General features: G+C 44.9%; 1 protein-coding gene across 1 annotated transcript; it reads right to left on the reverse strand.

Annotated features, from left to right (window-relative positions):
- Nucleotides 1-15,582: 15,582 nt before the first annotated feature.
- On the reverse strand, nt 15,583-19,112 carry LOC119330680. The gene is made up of 5 exons (XM_037603795.1): nt 19,022-19,112; nt 18,391-18,559; nt 18,198-18,294; nt 17,056-17,163; nt 15,583-16,109 (listed from the first exon to the last, which is right to left on the reverse strand). The coding sequence occupies exons 3-5, from the start codon at nt 18,228-18,230 to the stop codon at nt 15,867-15,869; spliced, it is 384 nt and encodes a 127-aa protein (XP_037459692.1). The 5' UTR covers nt 18,231-18,294; nt 18,391-18,559; nt 19,022-19,112; the 3' UTR covers nt 15,583-15,866.
- Nucleotides 19,113-22,779: the final 3,667 nt, after the last annotated feature.

Raw genomic sequence — 22,779 nt, forward strand, 5'->3', positions numbered from 1 at the left:
AAAATTAGGAGAACAACTGATCTGTCTTTATGGTGCATGCTTAATTGAATTAATGTGGCGTTTTGGGTGCATATATCTAGCTCTGATTAGTTACGTGGTTTCTCTGATTATTACAAATTAACCAAATTAATGTGACCTTATTTAAAATTTTGGTCGAGAGTAAACATTCATAGAGACCTAATTAAGATTGATTAAACCCCTTATATTATATGTTTGTTAGTTCCTTTATACCCCAAAAGAAAAAAAATCTGACTAACAAAACTCTGTCAATGATTAATAATGCTGTGTATAATAATTTGTAACATGTATGATCTCAAGTGAACCTGGCAATGGTTAGTTGGAAACGTCTGTTTCTTATTGAAGTATAGCCTGTAAAAATAATTATAGCAAGGTTGTGTTTACATTTGTACCAGCAAGCGAATCCAGTATCAACTACAGTGTGCAATAATACAATAGGTAGATAGCTCATGGGATTGAAACAGTTATGAAACTCAAATGACAAATGTAGGATGAATGGAGCAAACATCAATGACCGCATACGGATCAATGACGATGAAGGTGTTAATTCCCACCTCTATTTTTTATGACTGCTTATGGATCGGAATCTATTAGATTAGTATATAGCACACGTTGTCATTCCTTGCTTAATAGACATGCACTGCTCTGTTTGTCATGGCTGCTCTGCACTAAATGCATGATGTTTCACTTTAGCCTGAGTCTTCTGTTCGGTAGTTGTTGTTTCTCCCTGAAACAAAACTGACAGTTTGTATGATTGATTACTCAGAGAGCCACGTTCGCACAAGGAAATCTAAACAGCCGGCTAGGTATTGACAAGAAGTACCAATTTAAGAGGACAATGAGAGAGCTCTGAGGGAAGAACGCAGTTGATGGCCATATTTGGCGCCTTCTGGTGCAAACAATGGAAGTCTTTTAGTGAGCATATATTCATGTCACTACCAGAAAACCAGCTTAGGCCGACGGCCCCCGTCGGCATAGATAGACCTATCCCGACGGCCTAGGACAGGCCGTAGGCGTACAAAAGCTGTCAGCATACGTCTATCTATGCCGACGGCCCCGTCGGCATAGATGAGGCCGTCGGGATCGCTCGAGATACGCCTACAGCGCTGACCGTTTGACGACATTGGAACTACGCCGACGGGAGGTAACGGAGGCCGTCGGCATAGAGTTGCTGACATCACCGATGCGCGTCGTCGACACGTCATCGATCCGAGCGAGTGGGGGGCGTTGTGTGGAAGAGATATGCCTACGACATAGCCGTCGGCATAGGCCTGCCCCTTACTGTAACGCCCCGAGACCGTTGCGCCAGGTGTCTTCCAGTTATTCGCGCGTTGTTGCCATGTCATTTGCTTGCGTGTTGCTTTTTGCCATGTCATCATGTGCATTGCATCATCATGTTTTCAAAACTTCCATCCATCCGGTTTCCCCCAGTTCTCTCCGTTGTCCGTTCTGAGCCCAGACACACTTGCACGCGCCCGCGGCACCTCTGAAATATTATTTTATAAGTGGCTGGAAAATGTTCTCGGAATGGGATGAAAGTTGGCGTGCGGTGTTGTTATGTTGTTAGTAGGTCGCCTGCCAAGTTTCATCGCATTCGGAGTCTGTTTGACGCCTCAACGGTTAACTATAGCGGCATTATAGTCGGTCTAACGTCAGACGTTTTCGTTCTCCGGAAACGGTTGCCGGGTTGCATTCCTCCTCTCTCTTCTCAGTCCAACCACACACTTGACCTCGCTCGCCTAACCCCTCTTTGCACAGTACATCGACCCCTCGCCCGTGTCCGAAACTTCCCCGAACCCAAACCGGACTTTCGTTACCGTTGGGTCCGGATCATCCCCAAACATCCCTAAAACATCTCCGTTTTCTTATTTGGACTCCCTAGCCTATTTATTCTCGATTGTTCGATTTAAATCGAATGATCCAAACCCTCCCCTTTATCTATATATAGATCAACTTCATACCTCATACCTAATCTAGCCTAACCTAAAACCTAGGAGGTTTGTCCCTCCCCGCCGCCACTCTCCCGTCGGGATCCACAACTAGCCAACCACCTCCCTCCTGTTTCAGCCACCGCTCAATTCCTTCGATCCAACCATCGGGCACCTCGACCACCTCCTTCCTCGGCCCCCTGCCCGGCGCTCCACCCCAACAAGAAGCAGCACCCGAGCGCTCCTCTCCTCGCTGGTGTGCCCTGCCTCCATTACGGCGCCTGGAATGGAACCCCCGCGCCCGGATCTCACCACCACCGCCTTTCCTCTGCCCGACTGCCGCTGCAGCTCATGGACACCACCAGCCAAGCTCTCCTCGTTGCCAGAGCCCCTCGATCCCGAGCTCCTCCTCCTCGCGACCCGCCGCCCCGGCGGACCACACCGCCGGCGACCACCTTCAGCAGACCCCTCTGCCACGCCCCTCCTCCTTCCTCCCGTCATCCCCTTCTCTAGTCCCTCAAGCTTTCTCAGTTCGGCTGTCACAGGACCCCCGTCATGGATGCAGGCTTCAAGCCACCATCGCTGCCGTCGACGCTGGCCATGGCCGTGCCACGCACCGGAGTGGAGCTTCAAAGGAGTTTGTTGTCGCCGCCAATCACCTCGGCTCTGGCCAGAACGAGCTCGACCCCTTCCTCTCCTTCGCCCCCTCGATCCCGCTGCTGCCTGCTTCGCTCGATTGAGCAGCGCCACCGCCAGAGTTCCTCGTCGCCGGGAACTGCCTCCCCGACCCTCGGACTGCCTGGATCCGCTGCGTCCACAGCCTGCCTCGTCTCCAGCGTCGCGCCAAGTCCCACGTCGCCGGCAGCGTTCCCTTCGTCCGTCGCCTGAGCCTGTTGCTGCCTACGTCCTTCAGTAACGAGCGGCAGCTTGTTCGCCTCGCCTCACGTTGACCACGGTCGGGCCACATCTTGCGCCAGGCCGAGCCGGCCCAGCTTCCCCCAACGCAGCCCGCTGCTGGCCTCACCTCGTCACCGACCTGGGCTAAGGCCCACAAGGTGAGCTGCGCCCCGCCCAAATCGCACCGCCCAGATCCACAGCCTTTTGGCCCGCGTGGTGTTTTTTCCCGCCTGGTGGATTTCTCAATTATCCACAGGAAAACTAGATTTGCAGAATAGCCCCTGAACTTCATGCATATAATAACTAATTAACCGTGTATCGGATTAAAATGTTTTATATATGTAACTTGCTTAGAATTTTGTATAGTTTTATAATATGCTAATTTCATCCACATTTAAAATGTTTAAAATGATGTTTTCTTATAATTTGCATAATTGTTATGTTAAAATGATTTATTTCATAACTAAATAACTGTAGCTCCAAACTTAGCAAACTTTATATGTAAATGGGGTTGGAAAAATGCATAGTTTAACATGATGGCATTACTTTGCATGTTTAATAACTCTAATGTGTTTAGGGCATAACAGTAGCTAATTCATAATATGCATATGGGGATTTTCCGGAATTGTTGTTTGTTATTTCCGGCCTCATTTAAACTTGCCTAAATAGTTAGTTTACTCATGTTTCACCTCTTGCCATGTTAAGAACATTTAATCTTGTTGGGTACATAACCGGGAGTGAACTAAATAATTGAATGTGGTGTTTCGTCAACATGCAACTCGTTGCATATTGAGCTCCACTTAATTTGTAGTTTTATTTGTTGCACTTTGCCATGCCATGCCTCTTTAAACCGGACATGCATCATACTTGATTGTGCATCATGCCATGTTTATGCTTGTGTGTTTACCATGTTGCTTGCTTCTTTCCGGGTTGCTTCTCTCGTTAGCTTCGGTTTCATTTCGGAGTTGTGAGGATTCGTTCGACTACGTCCGTTTGTCTTCTTCATGGACTCGTTCTTCTTCCTAGCGGGATTTCAGGTAAGATGACCATACCCTCGAAATTACTTCTATCTTTACTTGCTAGTTGTTCGTTCTATCGCTATGTTGCGCTACCTACCACTTGTTATATCATGCCTTCCATATTGCCATGTCAAGCCTCTAACTCTCCTTCCTAGCAAACCGTTGTTTGGCTATGTTACTGCTTTTGCTCATCCCCTCTTATAGCATTGCTAGTTGCAGGTGAAGTTGAAGTTTGTTCCATGTTGGAACATGGATGTGTTGGGATATCACAATATCTCTTATTTTAATTAATGCATCTATATACTTGGTAAAGGGTGGAAGGCTCGGCCTTATGCTTGGTGTTTTGTTCCACTCTTGCCGCCCTAGTTTCCGTCATACCGGTGTTATGTTCCTTGATTTTGCGTTCCTTACGCGGTTGGGTGTTATGGGAACCCCTTGATAGTTCGCTTTGAATAAAACTCCTCCAGCAAGGCCCAACCTTGGTTTTACATTTGCCTAACAAACTATAACTTTCCCTTGGGTTTTCTTGAGCCCAAGGGTCATCTTTATTTTAACCCCCCCGGGCCAGTGCTCCTCTGAGTGTTGGTCCAACCTAGAGTCACTTGCAGCGCCACCTCGGGGAAACTTGAGGGCTGGTTTTAGCTGTACGTCGTGTTCATCCGGTGTGCCCCGAGAATGAGATATGTGCAGCTCCTATCGGGATTTGTCGGCACATCCGGGCGGTCTTGCTGGTCTTGTTTTACCATTGTCGAAATGTCTTGTAACCGGGATTCCGGGATTGATCGGGTTTTTCTGGGAGAAGGAATATCCTTCGTTGATAGTGAGAGCTTGTGATGGGCTAAGTTGGGACACCCCTGCAGGGTATAAACTTTCGAGAGCCATGCCCGCGGTTATGTGGCAGATGGGAATTTGTTAATGTCCGGTTGTAGAGAACTTGACACTTGACTTAATTAACATGCATCAACCGCGTGTGTAGCTGTGATGGTATCTTTTCGGCGAAGTCCGGGAAGTGAACACGGTCTTGTGTTATGCTCGAACGTAAGTAGTTTCAGGATCATTTCTTGATCGCTTCTAGCTTCACGACCGTTACATTGCTTCTCTTCTCACTCTTATTTGTGCATGTTAGCCACCATATTTGCTTATCGCTTGCTGCAGCTCCACCTCACTACCTTATCCTACCCATAAGCTTAAATAGTCTTGATCTCGCGGGTGTGAGATTGCTGAGTCCTCGTGACTCACAGATACTTCCAAATAGTTGCAGGTGCCGATGATACCAGTGCAGGTGACGCAATCGAGCTCAAGTGGGAGCTCGATGAAGATCTTGGTCGTTGTTACGTGGCTTTTCCAGGTGATCAGTAGTGGTGCCCAGTTGGGACGATCGGGGATCTAGCATTTGGGGTTGTCTTCTTTTATTTTGGTTCCATAGTCGGACCTTGATTGTACTCTGGATGATGATTGTTTAACTTGTTATTTGTGTGAAGTGGCGATTGTAAGCCAAGTCTTTATCCCTTTTATGCAATTGTACTCTACGAAGTGGCTATTGTACTCTGCGAAGGGCCTATCTTTTACTTTTATGTATTTACTTTTATGCAAAGAATCAAAGTTTTCTTCTATTCCTTTTTATTTTTCTCCTTTGGCAAGCATCATGTGGCGAGGAAAGATCTAGGCACATACTATTATCATTACTTTCTCGTTACAAATTATCTTGCTATCAAACTACTCGCTACTTACAATTTCAGCACTTGCAGACATTTTCTTACTGAAAACTACTTGTCATTTCCATCTGCTCCTCGTTGGGTTCGACACTCTTACTTATCGAAAAGAGCTACAATTGATCCCATATACTTGTGGGTCATCAACTATCCATAGTGGGGAGTAACTTAGACTACCTATATAGTGGGGAGTAACATATGTGTGGTCTCATTCACACTAGTAGAAAACATGGCTTTGGTCTAGGCATGGTAAGCCCATTAATCTCGGTTCAGTCATGAACCGGGACCCATGGGGGCATAGGTCCCGGTTGTGAGGCCACGGGGCCGGCCGGGCCTCGTGGGGCATTGGTCCCAATTCATCTGGCCTTTTTGGTCCCGGTTCTAGACACGAACCGGGACCAATGGGCCTCGCTCCTGGCCCACAACCATTGGTCCCGGTTCGTGGCTGGAACTAGGAGCATTTGGTCCCGGTTCCAGCGACGAACCGGGACCAATGAGATGCCTATATATACCCCCTCGCCCGCGAGCAGAGCAGTGGCGAGCTCTGTTTTTTTGGCCGGCCGTGGGAGAGCTTTGTGGTTCTCTAGCTCACCTTCTATGCACATGAGGTGTTCGAGGAAATTCCCGAGCCACACTTAAGCTTTCTCCTCTCGAGGCTCCTTGTTCAAGCTCCATTTTCCTCAAATTTGTCTAGGTTTGGCGGTTCGTCCTGTCCCGACCCCGTCCTCACCGCTGTGGTGAGCCTCTTGATCTTACCTTCTTTCTAAAAGAAACAAGTTCTTACTTGTATGATTTAGATAGATACTTGTGTAATTTTCTTACTTTTATTATAGTTTGTTATTACATATTGCGATGGTTTTGGTATCCGCCTCCATCGACCCTCGTCCTGTCTATGATTCGGATGTGATATATATTATCTTTTATAATTATTTGTTTCATTTAGTATTTATGACAATTATGCCAACCAGCGTGACATAGATTTTTTATCTAGGAGGTATGTGATCCGGAAATTCCAACCGACCCTATTGTCGAGAGGTTAAATTTAGTTAAAGAGGAAAACAATTGCTTGAAGGAAAATTGAAAAAAATTGAGGAGGAGAAGATGATATTGGTGTTGCATGTTGTGGATGTCGTCGATGATCACATGATCAAGATGGATGAATGCGCTTGAAGATTAGAAAGATTAGAAAATATGTCATTCATACAGAGGCTTGGTATCATTATGCCATTGGATCAATTGTTACCTTAGATGCGATTATGATCTCACTGAAATATTTTAGATAGTTTCAATGTATGGTTTAATTAGATGCTCTGGAGAGAGCTATATGTTGTTCAATGAGAACTATGTATGTACTTTGGTTTTAATGTGATGATGAACTTCTATTAATTTGGTCACTTATCTATTCATGATGTTCTTTAATGGTTTTTGACACACTTAATTATATATAATGCACGCAGATGAATCGTGAATGGATGTAAGGTGACAGACGCACATCCGAGTACATTAAGGGCGTGCATAATTCTCTCGCAGTGGTTGAGGCAAACAAGCAGAATGGTTTTATGTGTTGTGCATGCCCTAGCTGTGGGATTACGAGGTCTTACTCTGACTCAAAAACCCTTCACACCCACCTGCTTCATAAGGGTTTCATGCCACACTATAATGTTAGGACCAAGCACGGAGAAAGAGGGGTTATGATGGAAGACAACGAAGAAGAAGAAGATGATGACAACTATGCGACCCTCAAATACGGTGATACTACAACGGGGGAAGCTGAAGATCAAGAGGAACTAGACGATGTGCCCAATGATGATCTTCGCTGGGTCATTGTTGATGTAAAGAGACAGTGCGAAAGTGTACCCCAATTGCGAAGATGACAACACAAAGCTCGGTAACACACTGGAATTGCTGCAGTGGAAGACAGAGAATGGTGTACCTAACAAATGATTTGAGAAGCTACTAAATTTTTTGAAGAAGAAGCTTCCCAAGGATAACGAATTGCCCGATAGTACGTACGCAACAAAGAAGGTTGTATGCCCTCTAGGATTGGAGGTGCAGAAGATACATGCATGCCCTAATGACTGCATCATCTACCGCGGTACGTACTAGGATTTGAACGCATGCCCAGTATGCGGTGCATTGCAGTATAAGATCAGACGAGATGGCCCTGGTGATGTTGACGACGAGGGCCCCAGGAAGAGGGTTACTGCCAAGGTGATGTGGTATGCTCCTGTAATGCCATGGTTGAAACATCTGCTCAGAAATAAAGAGCATGCCAAGTTGATACGATGGCACAGAGAGGACCGTAAGAAAGATGGGAAGTTAAGAGCACACGCTGACGGGTCGCAGTGGAGAAAAATCGAGAGAAAGTACTGGGAGGATGCTACCTCTTGAGCATGCGTTGGTTTTCCCTTGAAGAGGAAAGGTCCTTAGTTTTTGAGAACCAAGGTATCAATCCAGTAGGAGACTACACGCAAGTCGCCTAGTACCTGCACAAACAAACAAGAACCTCGCAACCAACACGATAAAGGGGTTGTCAGTCCCTTCACAGTCACTTACGAAAGTGAGATCTGATAAACATAATAAGATAAATATTTTTGGTATTTTTGTATAGATTGGAAAGTAAAGATTGCAAAATAAATAGTAAACTAGAATTGTAGATCAGAAACTTATATGATGTAAAGTAGACCCAGGGGCCATAGGTTTCACTAGTGGCTTCTCTCAAGATAACATATATTACGGTGGGTGAATAAATTACTGCTGAGCAACTGATAGAAAAGCACATAGTTATGATGATATCTAGGCATGATCATGAACATAGGCATCACGTCCATGTCAAGTAGACCGAAACAATTCTGCATCTACTACTATTACCCCACACATCGACCGCTATCCAGCATGGATCTAGAGTATTAAGTTCATAAGAACAGAGTAACACATTAGGCAAGATGACATGGTGTAGAGGGATAAACTCAAGCAATATGATATAAACCCCATCTTTTTATCCTCGATGGCAACAATACAATACGTGCCTTGCTGCCCCTGCTGTCACTGGGAAAGGACACCACAAGATTGAACCCAAAGCTAAGCACTTCTCCCATTGCAAGAAAGATCAATCTAGTAGGCCAAACCAAACTAATAATTCGAAGAGACTTGCAAGGATATCAAATCATGCATATAAGAATTCAGAGAAGAATCAAATATTGTTCATAGATAATCTTAATCATAAACCCACAATTCATCGAATCTCGGCAAACACACCACAAAAAGAATTAAATCGAATAGATCTCCAAGAACATCGAGGAGAACTTTGTATTGAGATCCAAAGAGAGAGAAGAAGCCATCTAGCTAATAACTATGGACCCGAAGGTCTGTGGTAAACTACTCACGCATCATCGGAGAGGCTATGGTGTTGATGTAGAAGCCCTCCGTGATCGAATCCCCCTCCGGCGGATCGCCGAAAAAGGTCCCGAGATGGGATCTCACGGGTACAGAAGGTTGCGGCGGTGGAAAAGTGGTTTCGTGGCTCCCCTCGATGTTTTCAGGGTATAAGAGTATATATAGGCGAAAGAAGTAGGTCGATGGAGCTACGAGGGCCCCACGAGGGTGGGGGGGGGGCGCCGCCCTACCTCGTTGCTTCCTTGACCTCCATTGCAAGTCTCCTGGATTGTGTTTTTCCAAAAAGATCCTCGTGAAGGTTTCATTCCGTTTGGATTCTGTTTGATATTCCTTTTCCGTGAAACACTGAAATAGGCAAAAAAACAACAACTGGCACTGTGCCTCCGGTTAATAGGCTAGTCCCAAAAATAATATAAAAGTGCATATTAAAGCCCATTAAACATCCAAAACAGATAATATAATTGCATGGAACAATCAAAAATTATAGATACGTTGGAGACGTATTAGAGGACTTTTTAGGTGACGCAAGGAATGTATGGTTTGGTTTAAGCACGGATGGTATTAATCCTTCTGGGGAGCAGAGCAGCAATCACAACACCTGGCCCGTGACTCTATGTATGTATAACCTTCCTCCTTGGTTGTGCATGAAGCGGAAGTTCATTATGATGGTAGTTCTCATCGAAGGCCCTAAGCAACCCGACAATGAAATTGATGTGTACCTAAGACCATTAGTTGAAGAACTTTTTCAACTATGGAATGGAAATGGTGTACGTGTGTGGGATGAGCACAGACAGCAGGAATTTGACCTGCATGCGTTGCTGTTTGTAACCATCAATTATTGGCCTGCTCTCAGTAACCTTTTAGGACAGACAAACAAGGGGTACCACCCATGCACACATTGTTTAGATGACACTGAAAGTATATACCTGGAAAAATGCAGGAAGAATGTGTACCTGGGGCATCGTCGATTTCTTCTAACCAACCATCAATGTCGAATGAAAGGAAATAATTTCAAAAGCGAGACAGATCACCGGAAGAAGCCCGCCATCCGTACCGGTGATCACATACTTGCTATGGTCAATGATTTACAAGTAATCTTTGGAAAGGGTCCCGACGGACTATATGTTTTGAATGGCGCTGAGGGACGCGCACCCATGTGGAAGAAGAAAACTATATTTTGGTACCTACCCTAGTGGAAAGACCTAGAGGTCCACTCTTCAATCGACATGATGCACGTGATGAAGAATCTTTGCGTGAACCTGCTAGGCTTCTTGGGCATGTATGGGAAGACAAAAGATACACCGGAGGCACGGGAGGACCAGTAACGTGTGCACGAAAATGATGACATGCCTCCAAAGCAGTATGAAGGTCCTGCCAGCTACGCTCTTACCAAAGAAGATAAGGAAATCTTCTTTGAATGCCTGCTCAGTATGAAGGTCCTATCTGGCTTCTCGTCGAATATAAAGGGAGTAATAAACATGCCAGAGAAAATTTTCCAGAACCTAAAGTCTCATGACTTCCACGTGATTATGACGCAACTACTTCCGGTTGCATTGAGGGGGCTTCTACCGAAAAACGTTCGATTAGCCATTGTGAAGCTATGTGCATTCCTCAATGCAAACTCTCAGAAGGTGATCGATCCAGAAATCCTACCAAGGTTAATGAGTGATGTGGCGCAATGTCTTGTTAGTTTCGAGCTGGTGTTCCCACCATCCTTCAATATCATGATGCACGTCCTAGTTCATCTAGTCGACGAGATTATCGTTCTGGGCCCTGTATTTCTACACAATATGTTCCCCTTTGAGAGGTTCATGGGACTCCTAAAGAAATATGTCTGTAACCGCGCTAGGCCAGAAGGAAGCATCTCCATGGGCCATCGAACAAAGGATGTCACTGGGTTTTGTGTTGACTTCATTCCTGACCTTAAGAAGATTGGTCTCCCTCAATCGTGGTATGAGGGGAGACTGACTGGAAAAGGCACGCTAGGAGGGGACTCAATAATATATAGGGACGGACATTCTTGGTCTCAAGCACACTACATAGTTCTACAGAATTCTTCATTGGTGACCCGTATGTCGATGAACACAAGAACATTCTGCGCTCCAAACACTCGGAGCAGTGTGATGACTAGATTAGATGTGAACACATCAGGACTTTCGGCAGTTGGATGCAAACACGTCTCAGGGTGACAACACTGTTTCTGATGAGCTGTACTCGTCGGCCAGGGGACCATCGTCGACTATATTGACTTACAAAGGGTATGAGATAAATGGGAATACATTTTACACGATCTCCCAAGATCAAAAGAGCACCAACCAAAACGATCATTATCGCACCATATCGGCAACTTTGTTCATTTCCTGATATCAAGCAATTATTTTCTTTGTCTGACAGGGTTTGGAAAGAGTTCACCGTAATTGCTCCGCACTGCCGAAGGAGGTGCGGTTTACACACCCGAAAGTAAGTACTACTAGCTAGTTCCGCACATTTCCCATTGATTCTAGCTAGTTTCATCAATGCCAGATTATCAGTTTGATTGAACTCTATTTCTCGTAAACTGCTTGTGGCAGGAAGCCAGGAATGATTATTGTGGATACTACGTTTGCGAGTTCATCTATAATGCGACGGCCTCTAAGATAATATTCACAATTTTATTTTATTACCATCATTTGTGTTGAGTTTCATTCATATATATGCATTGACCCCCTTCTTCAAATTAGATGTGGCAGATGCGGGATGAACCCCTACCACATGATCGCATACGAGCAATTTAAGAGGAATTGGCGGGATTCTTTCTTGACCACGTTATAAATAAAGCCGAAGAATACCATGTGGAATTTGACATTAGATGTTAGGGATTGTAAGAGATCTTATATTGTATATATGTAGCTAGTAGCGTCGGATAGATATACGAAAACTTGTTGTTCGACCAATCTCTCGGTGAAGGATAGGCCGATCACTTCTCTCTTTATATGTTCATGAAGATCTTGTGTACTTAATGGTTCCTTCATTTTCTTACTAGCTAGCATCGACCAAGCACGAAGATAAGAGAGGTCACTTCTTCCTACTATCTAGCTAACACAATATATGAAACCCCTAAATAAACCCTCCAAAACCCCCTAAACACCCCCCTCTTTAAAAAAAACAAAACCCCCAGCTCCTGAGCTGCTGACGCGTGGATGCCTTTTGGTCCCGGTTGGTGTTACGAACCGGGACTAAATGCCCTCCTACCTGGACTTGCCGCAGAGGCCACGTGGAGCACCACCTGTCCCGGTTCGTAAGCGAACCGGGACTAAAGGTGTTGGGCTTTAGTCCCGGTTCTAGAACCGGGGCTAATGGGCCTCTAGAACCGGGACAAATGGGCCATTTTCTATTAGAGGCAACACTTTATTTATTAGGTTGTAGACTTATCTTGTCTTGGTACGTGTGATGTTACTCGTAGTGTGAGACCACATGCCACTTTTTTCTCATTAATTACTCCTTACATTTCTTTTTACTCTGCCTATAAGATTTGAGTCTAGTCAAATTTTGTAAAGTTTGACCAAATTTATATTAAAAAATATCAGCATCTACATTAATAAATATATATTTGATAAGAAACTAAATTCCATAATGATTCTAATGATATTGGTTTGGTATTGTGAATGTTGATATTTTTTCTATAAGTCTGGTTAAACTAGAGATACTTTGACTTTGGCAAAACTTATACGCAGACTAAAAATGAACGGAGGGAGTATTCGCCACACCATCTATTTTGCCTAAATATGTGTGATGTTACCACTTATGTTACTCCCACTATGGGTAGTCTGACAATCTCATCTTGCCAGTATATCAACATTTTTGTTTTTTTGGTACCGACAAATTAAATTCCTTGACAAAATTAATTCAAGTTAACCATAATGAAGACAATCCAAAATCCTATATTCAAAAATAATTTCAAATATTTTCGGAAGGATTTAGATATCATGTTTTGCATTTTTAGAATCAAATATTTCAATTAAGAAGTGGCAAATGTTCATATATATCCAAATAATAATAATGTTACTAATATACTCCCTTAGTGATTAAAGATCTTATATTTCTTTTCAGAGAGAGTAATTCATAACTATTCGGTCAAATCCCCCTCCTCTAACTGTATCCCTATTTCTAGAATTCACCTTATTTATTCCCGAATCCCTAACCCTAGCTTGACATAGACGATTATTAGTACTCCCTTCGGTCCTCTTTAGTTCGCATATAAGATTTGTCTGAAATCAAGCGTCGTAAAGTTTGACCAACTTTTTAGAAAAAAAAAAATAAACATTCACAAGGTGAAATCAATACTAATAGATGCATTATGACTTAAGTTTCATATTATATAACTTCAGTATGGTAGAAGTTGATACTTTTTTATATAAATATGATCAAAATTTGTAAAGTTTGACTTCAGACAATTCTAATATGGAGAGTAAAAATGACCGGAGGAAGTAGGTCGATACTTATGTGTGGTAACGACGTTGGTGACAACGGGGTGGCTCACTATGGTGATGAAATCCACACATGGTAGTCTCTTGAGCCTGGTTGAGAGATGGGCGCCGACGCAAGGATAGTGGATGGTAAGCCGTGGGCGGATGTTAATATAGTGTACTACTAGATCGATATCGCGCCTTGGCGCGAGGGTGCCGGTTCCTACGTTTTGTTCAAGAATGTAATGCTAAGTTAGTAGGAATTCAAGTTTAGCATACGCATTCATGCAGGATAACAATAAATTGAAGAAGAAACATTCAATTGTGGCAGGAGAGAGGCATAACATTGGTCAATATTGGCATGAGATTATAAGGTAGAATTGATTTCAGTCTGTTCATAAGACCACAAAAAGATAGCCACTCGACTTGAAGTTTGAAACAAAAAGTGCAGCCACTCGACATGAAGTTCGATACCAAAAGCGCGATAATTGGAGAGGAAGTAATAAGAACAGGAGCATAATAAAGGAGAGAGACAACCATCGAGCCATAGCTGCTCAGCATACTAATAGGTGGCTACATTCAATTTCCTTGTCGATAAACTTCGTAGGTGCCACTTCGCACAATCCTGATAGAAACAACTTATGAGATATATGGTATATCATCATCTATGTATAGACATTGCACTTGCAATCTTATACCTTACCCTTATTAAAGCCTATGGACAATGAGTGCCGGTTCCCCTCTTTCAATCTCAAAGGCGAAGAAACATATCCGAAACTCTTTAAGCCCTGCTGCCTTGGCAAACTCTCACCAATTGTTTGTTTGACATAGAACTTGCACTCGTGGTTTGGCAGGTGACATGATCGTGTTGCAAGAGAGTGCACTGAAATTTTATCATCGTTTGTTGACCCTTTCATGATGTGGTTGCTACCAGTGCTCTAGGAGAAACAAAGCTGCATTAAAAGTAATTTGGCAAAACATATGTTGATTGGGAATAATAAAGTTGAGATCATATGAAAGATCAGATTCAACTCATATTCTGTGATAATTGAAAGTCTGTACATCAAGTACCAATCTTATTATCACTACTCCTCTGTTCACAAACGGATGGTAGTAAGCATACTGTTAGACCATATGAGCAACAACTCTCCCTTTCATGTTATTCAGAAATCATATACACAAATTAAGGAAAGCTTTTTTTGTAGTTCCCATCATTTGCAGTTTCGGCTCCTATGAAAGAGCGCGTTGCCTGCCGAATAACGGGCGACAAGAAAATTATAATCGGCTGGAAAAAAGTTGCTTTTGGTGTTGAGTTTTTCTACAAACACATAATCTTAAACAATGCTGATGAGCAGTGAAGAGAAAGTAAAGTTTATACATAGAATACATTCAGATATACTCTCTTTAATAGCTCTTTTGCATGATCACGACATCCCTCCAAGAAAACAGTGTCAACAAATTGAAAATTGATAAGAGAATGATACATTAACAGGCAGGTTTAAATTTAACAGAAGGACGTACCAAAAGAATGATGTAGTTTACTACTGCATCCACAAGTCTAAACAAAATAGTAAGATCAAAGTTGAATTCATATTTTACATGAGTCTAAGCAAAGACGAAGGTCATACATTGAAATAGTTTATGCCAAGCTCAAATATTTGGAAAAGTATCTTCTGAATCCATGACTCCTTTGCGGTAGCACAAACGTAAACCAATATTCAGATAAGTATCTTCCGGATCCATCAACTCCTTTGCGATGGCACACAACTTTAAACAACGCAATGCGGTAGATCCTGACGCATATTCTAAGGATCGAAAAACAAAAAGTGCAGACCTTGCATTACACACCTGACTTTGGCGAAGTGTATTTAGCAGTGCCAAAGAGTGCGAACATATTTAGAAATCGACAATCACAAAGAAAAAATAGAAATCTTGAAACAAGATGATTGAGCAATTTTACATAGGTACCTTGGATCTAGCTGCTTATTAATAGGTGTCTGCAACCTAGAGAGAACGAATTACAATTAAGGAGATGAATAAGGTTATTTCCGGAGGTGTGCATCAATCAATCACTTAAAAGAAAATTCTCAGCAAACAACAATTTATATACCCGCCTAGATAATCTTGACAATTATCAAGTATATGCTAATAATATATATCTACACCAGAGAGGAATCGCCATGCCATTCAATATTTCAATCTTTAAAGAACAACTTCTCAGTGAAACCCCAAATAAAGATATCCCAACATTAATTTGGAGATCATACACCCGGTCTAGTTTTCACCTTTGTTATCACTATCTATAAGTATCAAATAATTTGTAGCAAGAGAGAAGTCAGCAGAAAAACATTATGGCCTTCTTTATCTCTGTGACGCCTGAGCCCCCCTACCCACCACCATACGCCCTTGCCTCTTCTCCCCATCTCAGTAACAAGACAAGGGGTCTAGGGATCATGCACACGCACCATAGACGAAGATCTGTGGATGAGCTCGCCGAAGATGGCCTGCAGCCAGCGCGCATCCTTGGAGGGCTAGGGTTTCAGGCGTCTCCGTCCATGGCTGCTGCCGGGCCGGACCAGACCGCCATGGGCGACCTCGAGGACGATCGCAGATGAGGTCGACGACGAAGCGCTGATGCCGCTGTGGATCTGGACTTTCTACTTTCAAACGCTCAACCTCGCCATCCTTTGCAATCCGCGCCATCAACAACACCAAGTGGTCAGTGCAGGAAGATTAACCAAAGAAAATGACCAGTCAACCAATGTAGCATGATATACCAAAAGGGCCAAGTTTCAATATGTTATACAAAAGAAAGCAATGATTAATCATTCATCTACTATTATCTCTCAATGATGAGTCACAGGAATGAGAACACCCATCATAGCTATACATTATTCAGCCCTCATCCATAATTCGTGTCTATTAGAACACAACATACTAAATATTCCCATCAAAAGAAACTGCATAAAATTCCAAACGATAGGCCTGAAAGCTGTACAATTAAAGGTGCTTCCTTATTCTGATACAGATGACCAAAATATATACACAGGAACTCTTGTAAGATATCATAGCTACACAAATGACCAAAATTATAAGATATCATAGCTACACATAATTCAGTCCTCATCCATAATCTCTCCAATCCATGCATCCAGAGTAATGAGAAGGAACCAAGTAGCTCATGACATAGGCTGAGTTTGAAAAGAAACTCTCCAATCTTAAAATATAGCAATATATTTCACAGCAGTGACAACCCAAGCAATTAAGATTTGCCACGACAATAAGAAATCTTAACCAGAAGGAATTGTACAAAAGAAGAGAGAGATTATTACAGATGAAATGAATGTAACAAACACATGTAACCAACTTGATAAGAAAGGGTGCGGTATTGGACAGTTTGTCACCCGAGCCTACTCCTATGCAATCAATGATGAATTATGGCTTAGATCAGATCATGTCCAATTTATTTGAGGACAAATGCAAATAAAGGCCAATAAAAGTTAATAGGTGCAAAAGAAGATGGAATACATTGTAAAATTATACTATCTTTTCAGTCCATCTATGTAAACCTCAAGAGCTGAGTTTTAATTAATCACGTAACAATAGATATAGTTGAGAACAGTAGTAGCATCTGGTATACCTGGATGCAGTACAGAGACGACTTGGGAGTGTCTTCTGCATGCCGAGGAGGATGGTGACACTGAAGCCGATGGTGCTTCTTCAACACGTCATCTTCATAGCCGTAGCGCTGTGTCATGCAAGGCACACTGATTTATCAATTCCAATGAGAATATATTTTAAACCTAAATGCTCGCAAGAATCCAAAGAAACACCACATACATGATAGCAATGACATATTAGTTTTATTCCAAAGAGGCAAAGCATCAGGCTTCTAGAATCAAAAGAGAATTGAGTAAATAGACCAGCAGCACAATAATGTACACATGAAGAACTGAAAAGAAGATCACAGAGAACATGACATTTATGCTAGCGCTGGCGTTACAAATGGAGAAGCTTATAGATTTGTCTCCTCTTGACATACCGCAGCAGCACCCTATAGAAAATTTCATCGTGCATTTTGCATTTATTCAGCTAATACGACCCAGAAACAAAGAAGCAAGGACTTCAACAAATGAAGTGTGAAGATCAGGGACAAGCGGCAACCATGCCACTACTTTATGGGACAGGTAGGAGTCAAGTTACATGCTACCAATTGTAATTCCTTGTATAATGAATAGTTGAACTTATTTTTAAGACGTAGACCTTGAAAGACAAACACTGAATACTCAGGTGTCAGGTAGTCACAGTAATTCCTTTCATGTGTAATGAAAATTCATTGGTGCTCTTCAAATAAAAAATAGGAGTTTTGTATGAAAGAAAGAACAAGTTGTATAGCACAAAATATGTGCAATGAATACTTTGGTTACATGACGACCATAATGTTTGTTTTATGTAATGAAAATGGCCGAAGGGAAACCAGCTAAACACACCTCCGACAAATAAATACACATGAAAATATTATAATAATGCATGAATGACTCTGTTCTAACCGGATATGCATCCTAACCATACGAGGCACTGACTAACTAACAAGACCACCACATCCCGTACAAAAATAGTAAGAATCCTGAGTCCAAGGCACACCCTGAACCTTAATTCGCACGCCCGTCAGCAGTAGAAAAATAGAACAAAACAGGGAGTGTTATTCAAAGGATACTTGATGCCTTAGACATAGCAATGCTTTGTATCTACTTATTAAATATCATGAGTTATCCACAGTACCTCCACAAGAGCAACAAAAGCAGCTGCCATCATGGCAAAGCATTCAGCAGCATGAAAAGTCAGTGCTCCCCACTGGAATGGGTATGGTACAGTTATCCTGCGAATTTTAAACCAATAATCTGCTCAATAGCTGAATTCCCCAGTGTAAATTGCAGAAACCATTCATAATATGAATACAGTCTTCAAATTTTACCAGGGAGCATCCCCAACAAGGCCAGATCGATCAGTGCGGCAGCGGAATTGGGTTTGAAACTCACCATCAGAGTTTGTAGCCGAGGCCGTACTCAGAACGCCGGCGAGCAGGGCCACCAACTGGAGGAAGGACGCCAAGGAGCTCAAGCTCAAGCCTGCAATTCGGCGCCCTGCTCCGGAACAAGTACAGTGAGTACTCCAGCACAATTTGGAACTTAAACAGGAACAATCTGAGCTTACAAACTGAAATTGGATCATGAAAATTGCAGTAACAGTGATCATAAAAATTGCTTATAAACTGAACTGGAACAATTTGAGCTTATAAACTCAGATTTCAGTTAAATTATCTCGACAGTACTCTTTGATAATGCATCATACAGTATAAATTACTCATGCAAGAAGAATGAAGAACAATCTCTTGGATTACAAAAGTCATAACTATCCAAAAATTCCATTAGCAGAAATGCAGACTGAATTTTTCACACATACTGAATTCCATTAGCAGAAATATAGTGAGTACTCCTAACTTAATTCCACTGATTAGACGGAATTGCTAATTGGTTAGGAATCACTAATGAAGCACGCATGGAACTGCAGGGGGAATTGTTGATTGCTATGTTCAGGTCGCTTACCATCACACGTGATGGAGCTGCAGGGGGGTGGAGGGCACCTCGTGGATCCCAGTGGCGGCCCTCCAGAAAGCAGCCGTGCACGCGGACGAGGTCATGGAGGAGACGGTGCACAGGGCAAAAGCTCCGGTGGTGGACGACCGGCGGTGGCCTGTCTCCACGCTGCCTCCTCGCGTCTGGTCTCACGTCAAGCTCGCAACCGCGTCCACATCAGCCCGACCGGCGCGGGAAGGAGAAGGGTCAGGGCGAGTCGGATGGGCGACGGATCCAGGGCGTACCTCATGGGCGAGGCACACTGGTAACGCTGCGGCCAGTTGGCGCAGGTTTCGTCGGCGGGGATGGGCTCGCCGAGGAACTCTGGCTTCTTGGCCTTCTTGGTCGGCCGCGCCATTCGCCTCTTGGCCACCACCGCCGCGTGCCCCTCCTCGTTCTGCTGCTCCCCGAAGGTGGCCATCTCGCCCTCCTCCTTGTCGGGCTCCTCCACGCACTCTCGTCCTCCGCCTTCGCCTTCTTCTCCCTCGGCGCCTTGGTGGTCTTCTGCTGCTTCTTGCCCGCCGCCGCCTGAGTTCAGACGCCGGTGAAGTCACCATGGCGGCGCGAGGGGGGCGGGGCTTTGGAAGCAGAAGGGGCGGCGGCGGCTCCCCCTCCGTGAACAGGAAGAAGGAGGAAGACGATTGGGGAGAAACCCTATGGGCATTGGGCTTTTATACCCCATAGAGAAATTACAAAAATGCCCTTGGTGGGGGGCAAGATTTACGTGCGGTGGCACGGGATCTTTACAGCGGGGTGAAACTGTTCATTGCTACAGGAGCACCTCTTCGATCCAACGGACGAGGGCAACCCAGGGCTCGATCCGACGGCCCAGATTCGATCAAGCCACCAGATCCAACGGCCAGAAACCCAAACGGCTGAGGAGGCTGGAGGATGACCGTCATCCTTATTTCTCGATGGCTCAGATGCATAAGTTGGTAAAAACTGTGCAAGATACACACGTTGTCGTAACAAAGTTTCCACTCGTCCTCGTCCTCCCGAGTCGCCCCCGTGCGGCGGCTGGGAGGCCTCCAGATCCCGTCGCCCCCGACTCCCCCTCTTATCCTCCTCCTCCCTCACCATTGCCCGAGGGTCCGGCAAGGCAAAGCCTTGCCGTCACGGGCGGCGGCGGGGACTAGGTGCCCTCCCGCTCGTGAGGAGCCGGCGCAGGCCGGAGCGTGGCGTGCGACCGGACGTCACGACGGGGGATGGCGACGCTCCGGTGATCCCATTCCCCATGGCAGGACAACTTCAAGATCTGGGGTGCCACGGTCGCCTGGGACGACGGCGGCGTGATCAGATCGGCGGCGGCGTGGCCGGATCTGGGCTCAGGCGTGAGCTTGGTCTTCGGGTCACGGTCGGCACGATGACGAGTGCGACACGTCGGCTGCTGGACGGATCTGTGGGATTCCATCTTTGTTTGGTCCTTGACAACCCGGGCAACTTCAGGGGAAACCCTAGATCTCCATGCGGTCGAACGATGGCGGTGCTTTTGCGCCGTAGTCCCTCTTCAGGGCATTGTTTTGGAGTTTGCTACGGTCGAAGGAACCAGCGAGGCGGGCGGCGTACGCCCGGTGGCGCAACTGTCGATGACAATAGCGCCGACTACGGGCATGGCGGATGATGGCGACATCTTTGATGTCGTTTCCTTGTCGAGGCATCGTTGTTGCAGTTGGCGTCATCAGGCTCGGGATGCTCCGGGAGAAATCATAGATCTGGGTCTTCCGGATGGGATGATGATGGCGTTCTTAGTAGCGCTTTCCCTCATGGGGGCATCGTTTTGGATCAAGTGATGGCTGGAGGTGATAAGAGGAGGAGCGGTGCTTTATCACACACATTGATGGTGTCAGATCTCGATGGCATGGCGCTCTGGAGATTGGGCGTCTGATGTGCGATGATGGACTCGCGCAGCAGGTCGACGCCGTCTGGCGTCGTGGTGGCGTTGGCGGCAGCTAGACCGGGCAAGGTTCATGCAACAGTACAACTCCGAAGATGGATTGGTGGCAGGTGGCTGCGGCGGCCTCATACCCGGTTGACGTCCTGGTTGAGGAGCACGCCGGACTGGTGGGTGCCCATACCCGGCAGGCGTCCTGGTTGGGACATCAGGTCTTAGATGTTAGGTTTAGTTGCGAGGTCTGTTTGGTACTAGGCCCAGACTATCAGCATTCCTTCATCCATTGGATAGAAGTAGCGACATTTTTGTTGCCTAGACGGTGGTTGCAGTCTTACTGTTGTATGATTTTGTAAGGTCATGTGTGAATAATTAATAAAGTGGCTGCATGCATCGTCCAGATGCAAAGGCCGGGGGTCCTCCTCCATTTAAAAAAACACACATTGTCGTAATGTCACTAGAGACCACTCCTACTTATCATAAAGAAAAGCTTGCACAACCTAAGCCAAACAAACATGATCTAAGGATGGACAAGAATCTCCATTGAAGTAAGGATCCTATTTATGATAATTTTTTTTATGATATGACTTATGTTTTCATTGATAAGGGAATTGCTACATGTATTAAAATGATTGGTCGTATTGGTTGTTATTTTATGGTGGAGTTAAAATTGATTATGATGATTGTAACCTCTCTGAAATTATGTGAATTTCTCTATGCGAAAAGTACAATTAGTCAGGCATGCTAGTTGAGCGCCATCGATTGGATCTCAGCTACCATCTCATTCTTTATCTACCTATTTTTCTACCACAGAATTTGTTACCAGCTTGAAACTATGCTTACATGTGTAAGAATGCCCCAAGTAAAATAAGCAATTTTGTTTTATCTTTAAACACGGATGGAAAGGTGAGTAGAGGTTTAGAGTGTTGAGTATATATGTGGTGCATATCTGTGTATTGGGCCAATCTCTTAGTTCTTTATATAGCTGAGGTCATGGCCCACCTCTTGTACATTATATATAGGTGCTTTTGCACATGAACAATACATTGTGCAATTCCAACAACATACATGGTATCAGTTTTTAGATTCTAACCCCAGCCTTCTGCTGCCACCACCACCGCCGCGCACCTCCCCTGCGCCGCCGCCGCCGCCGCCCGCGCGTCTTCCGCGCCAGCCGCCGCTCCTCTCAGCCGCGCGCTACCCAGCTGCGCCGCACACCCCGCCCAACTCCTCAGCCGCGCGCGCTACCCAGCACTGCCAGCCTCGCCTAATCCGCTCGGCAGTCTTGCGTGCTACCCGCCCAATTGCTGCCTCACCCGATCCGCTCGCCAGCATTGCTCGCCTGCGGCCATCAAACAATCGAGTGGTCGTGCGTATCTATTGGTGCTGGAATCGATCAAGGCAACGATGGGTTGGCTAGTTGACTACATGCGTGTATCCCGTGATTGTTGCAGCCGGAAGTACTAGTACCCACGTACTAGTATTAGTACACGTCCAAGGAAAGATCGATCAGCTAATTGAGGTTGGCTTTGCATCGAGGGATTGATCGGAATCCAGCGTTTTGCTTCGTTCATCATCGTCGTTTGTCGCCGAAAGTACTCGGCGTCTGCTGTCGCCCAACCACGCCGACTGCTGCCGTCGGACCAGCGATGGCATCCGCAGGCCCGTCCACCGCCGTCTCTGCTGTCTCGCCGCCGTTCGGGGCGGCCACCACCTATGACGTGGCCATTTCCACGTACGGGTATCCTACGTACGGCGCATATGAAGCTTCGCCCGCATCCACGTACAGGTCTCCGCCTGCGTACGAGTCTCCCAAGTATTGGTGGAGGTCATCAGCAGG

Source organism: Triticum dicoccoides, chromosome 7A, assembly GCF_002162155.2.
Source record: "Triticum dicoccoides isolate Atlit2015 ecotype Zavitan chromosome 7A, WEW_v2.0, whole genome shotgun sequence".
Classification (NCBI taxonomy): domain Eukaryota; kingdom Viridiplantae; phylum Streptophyta; class Magnoliopsida; order Poales; family Poaceae; genus Triticum; species Triticum dicoccoides.

Excerpts from the sequence above, each read along its gene's own strand:
- LOC119330680 (XM_037603795.1), bottom strand. The coding sequence starts at position 18,230 with ATGATGGCAGCTGCTTTTGTTGCTCTTGTGGAG. Across the intron at positions 17,164-18,197 it reads CTTTTGTTGCTCTTGTGGAG|CGCTACGGCTATGAAGATGA; the intron begins GTACTGTGGATA and ends TGCATGACACAG. Across the intron at positions 16,110-17,055 it reads CGTCTCTGTACTGCATCCAG|ATTGCAAAGGATGGCGAGGT; the intron begins GTATACCAGATG and ends TTGATGGCGCGG.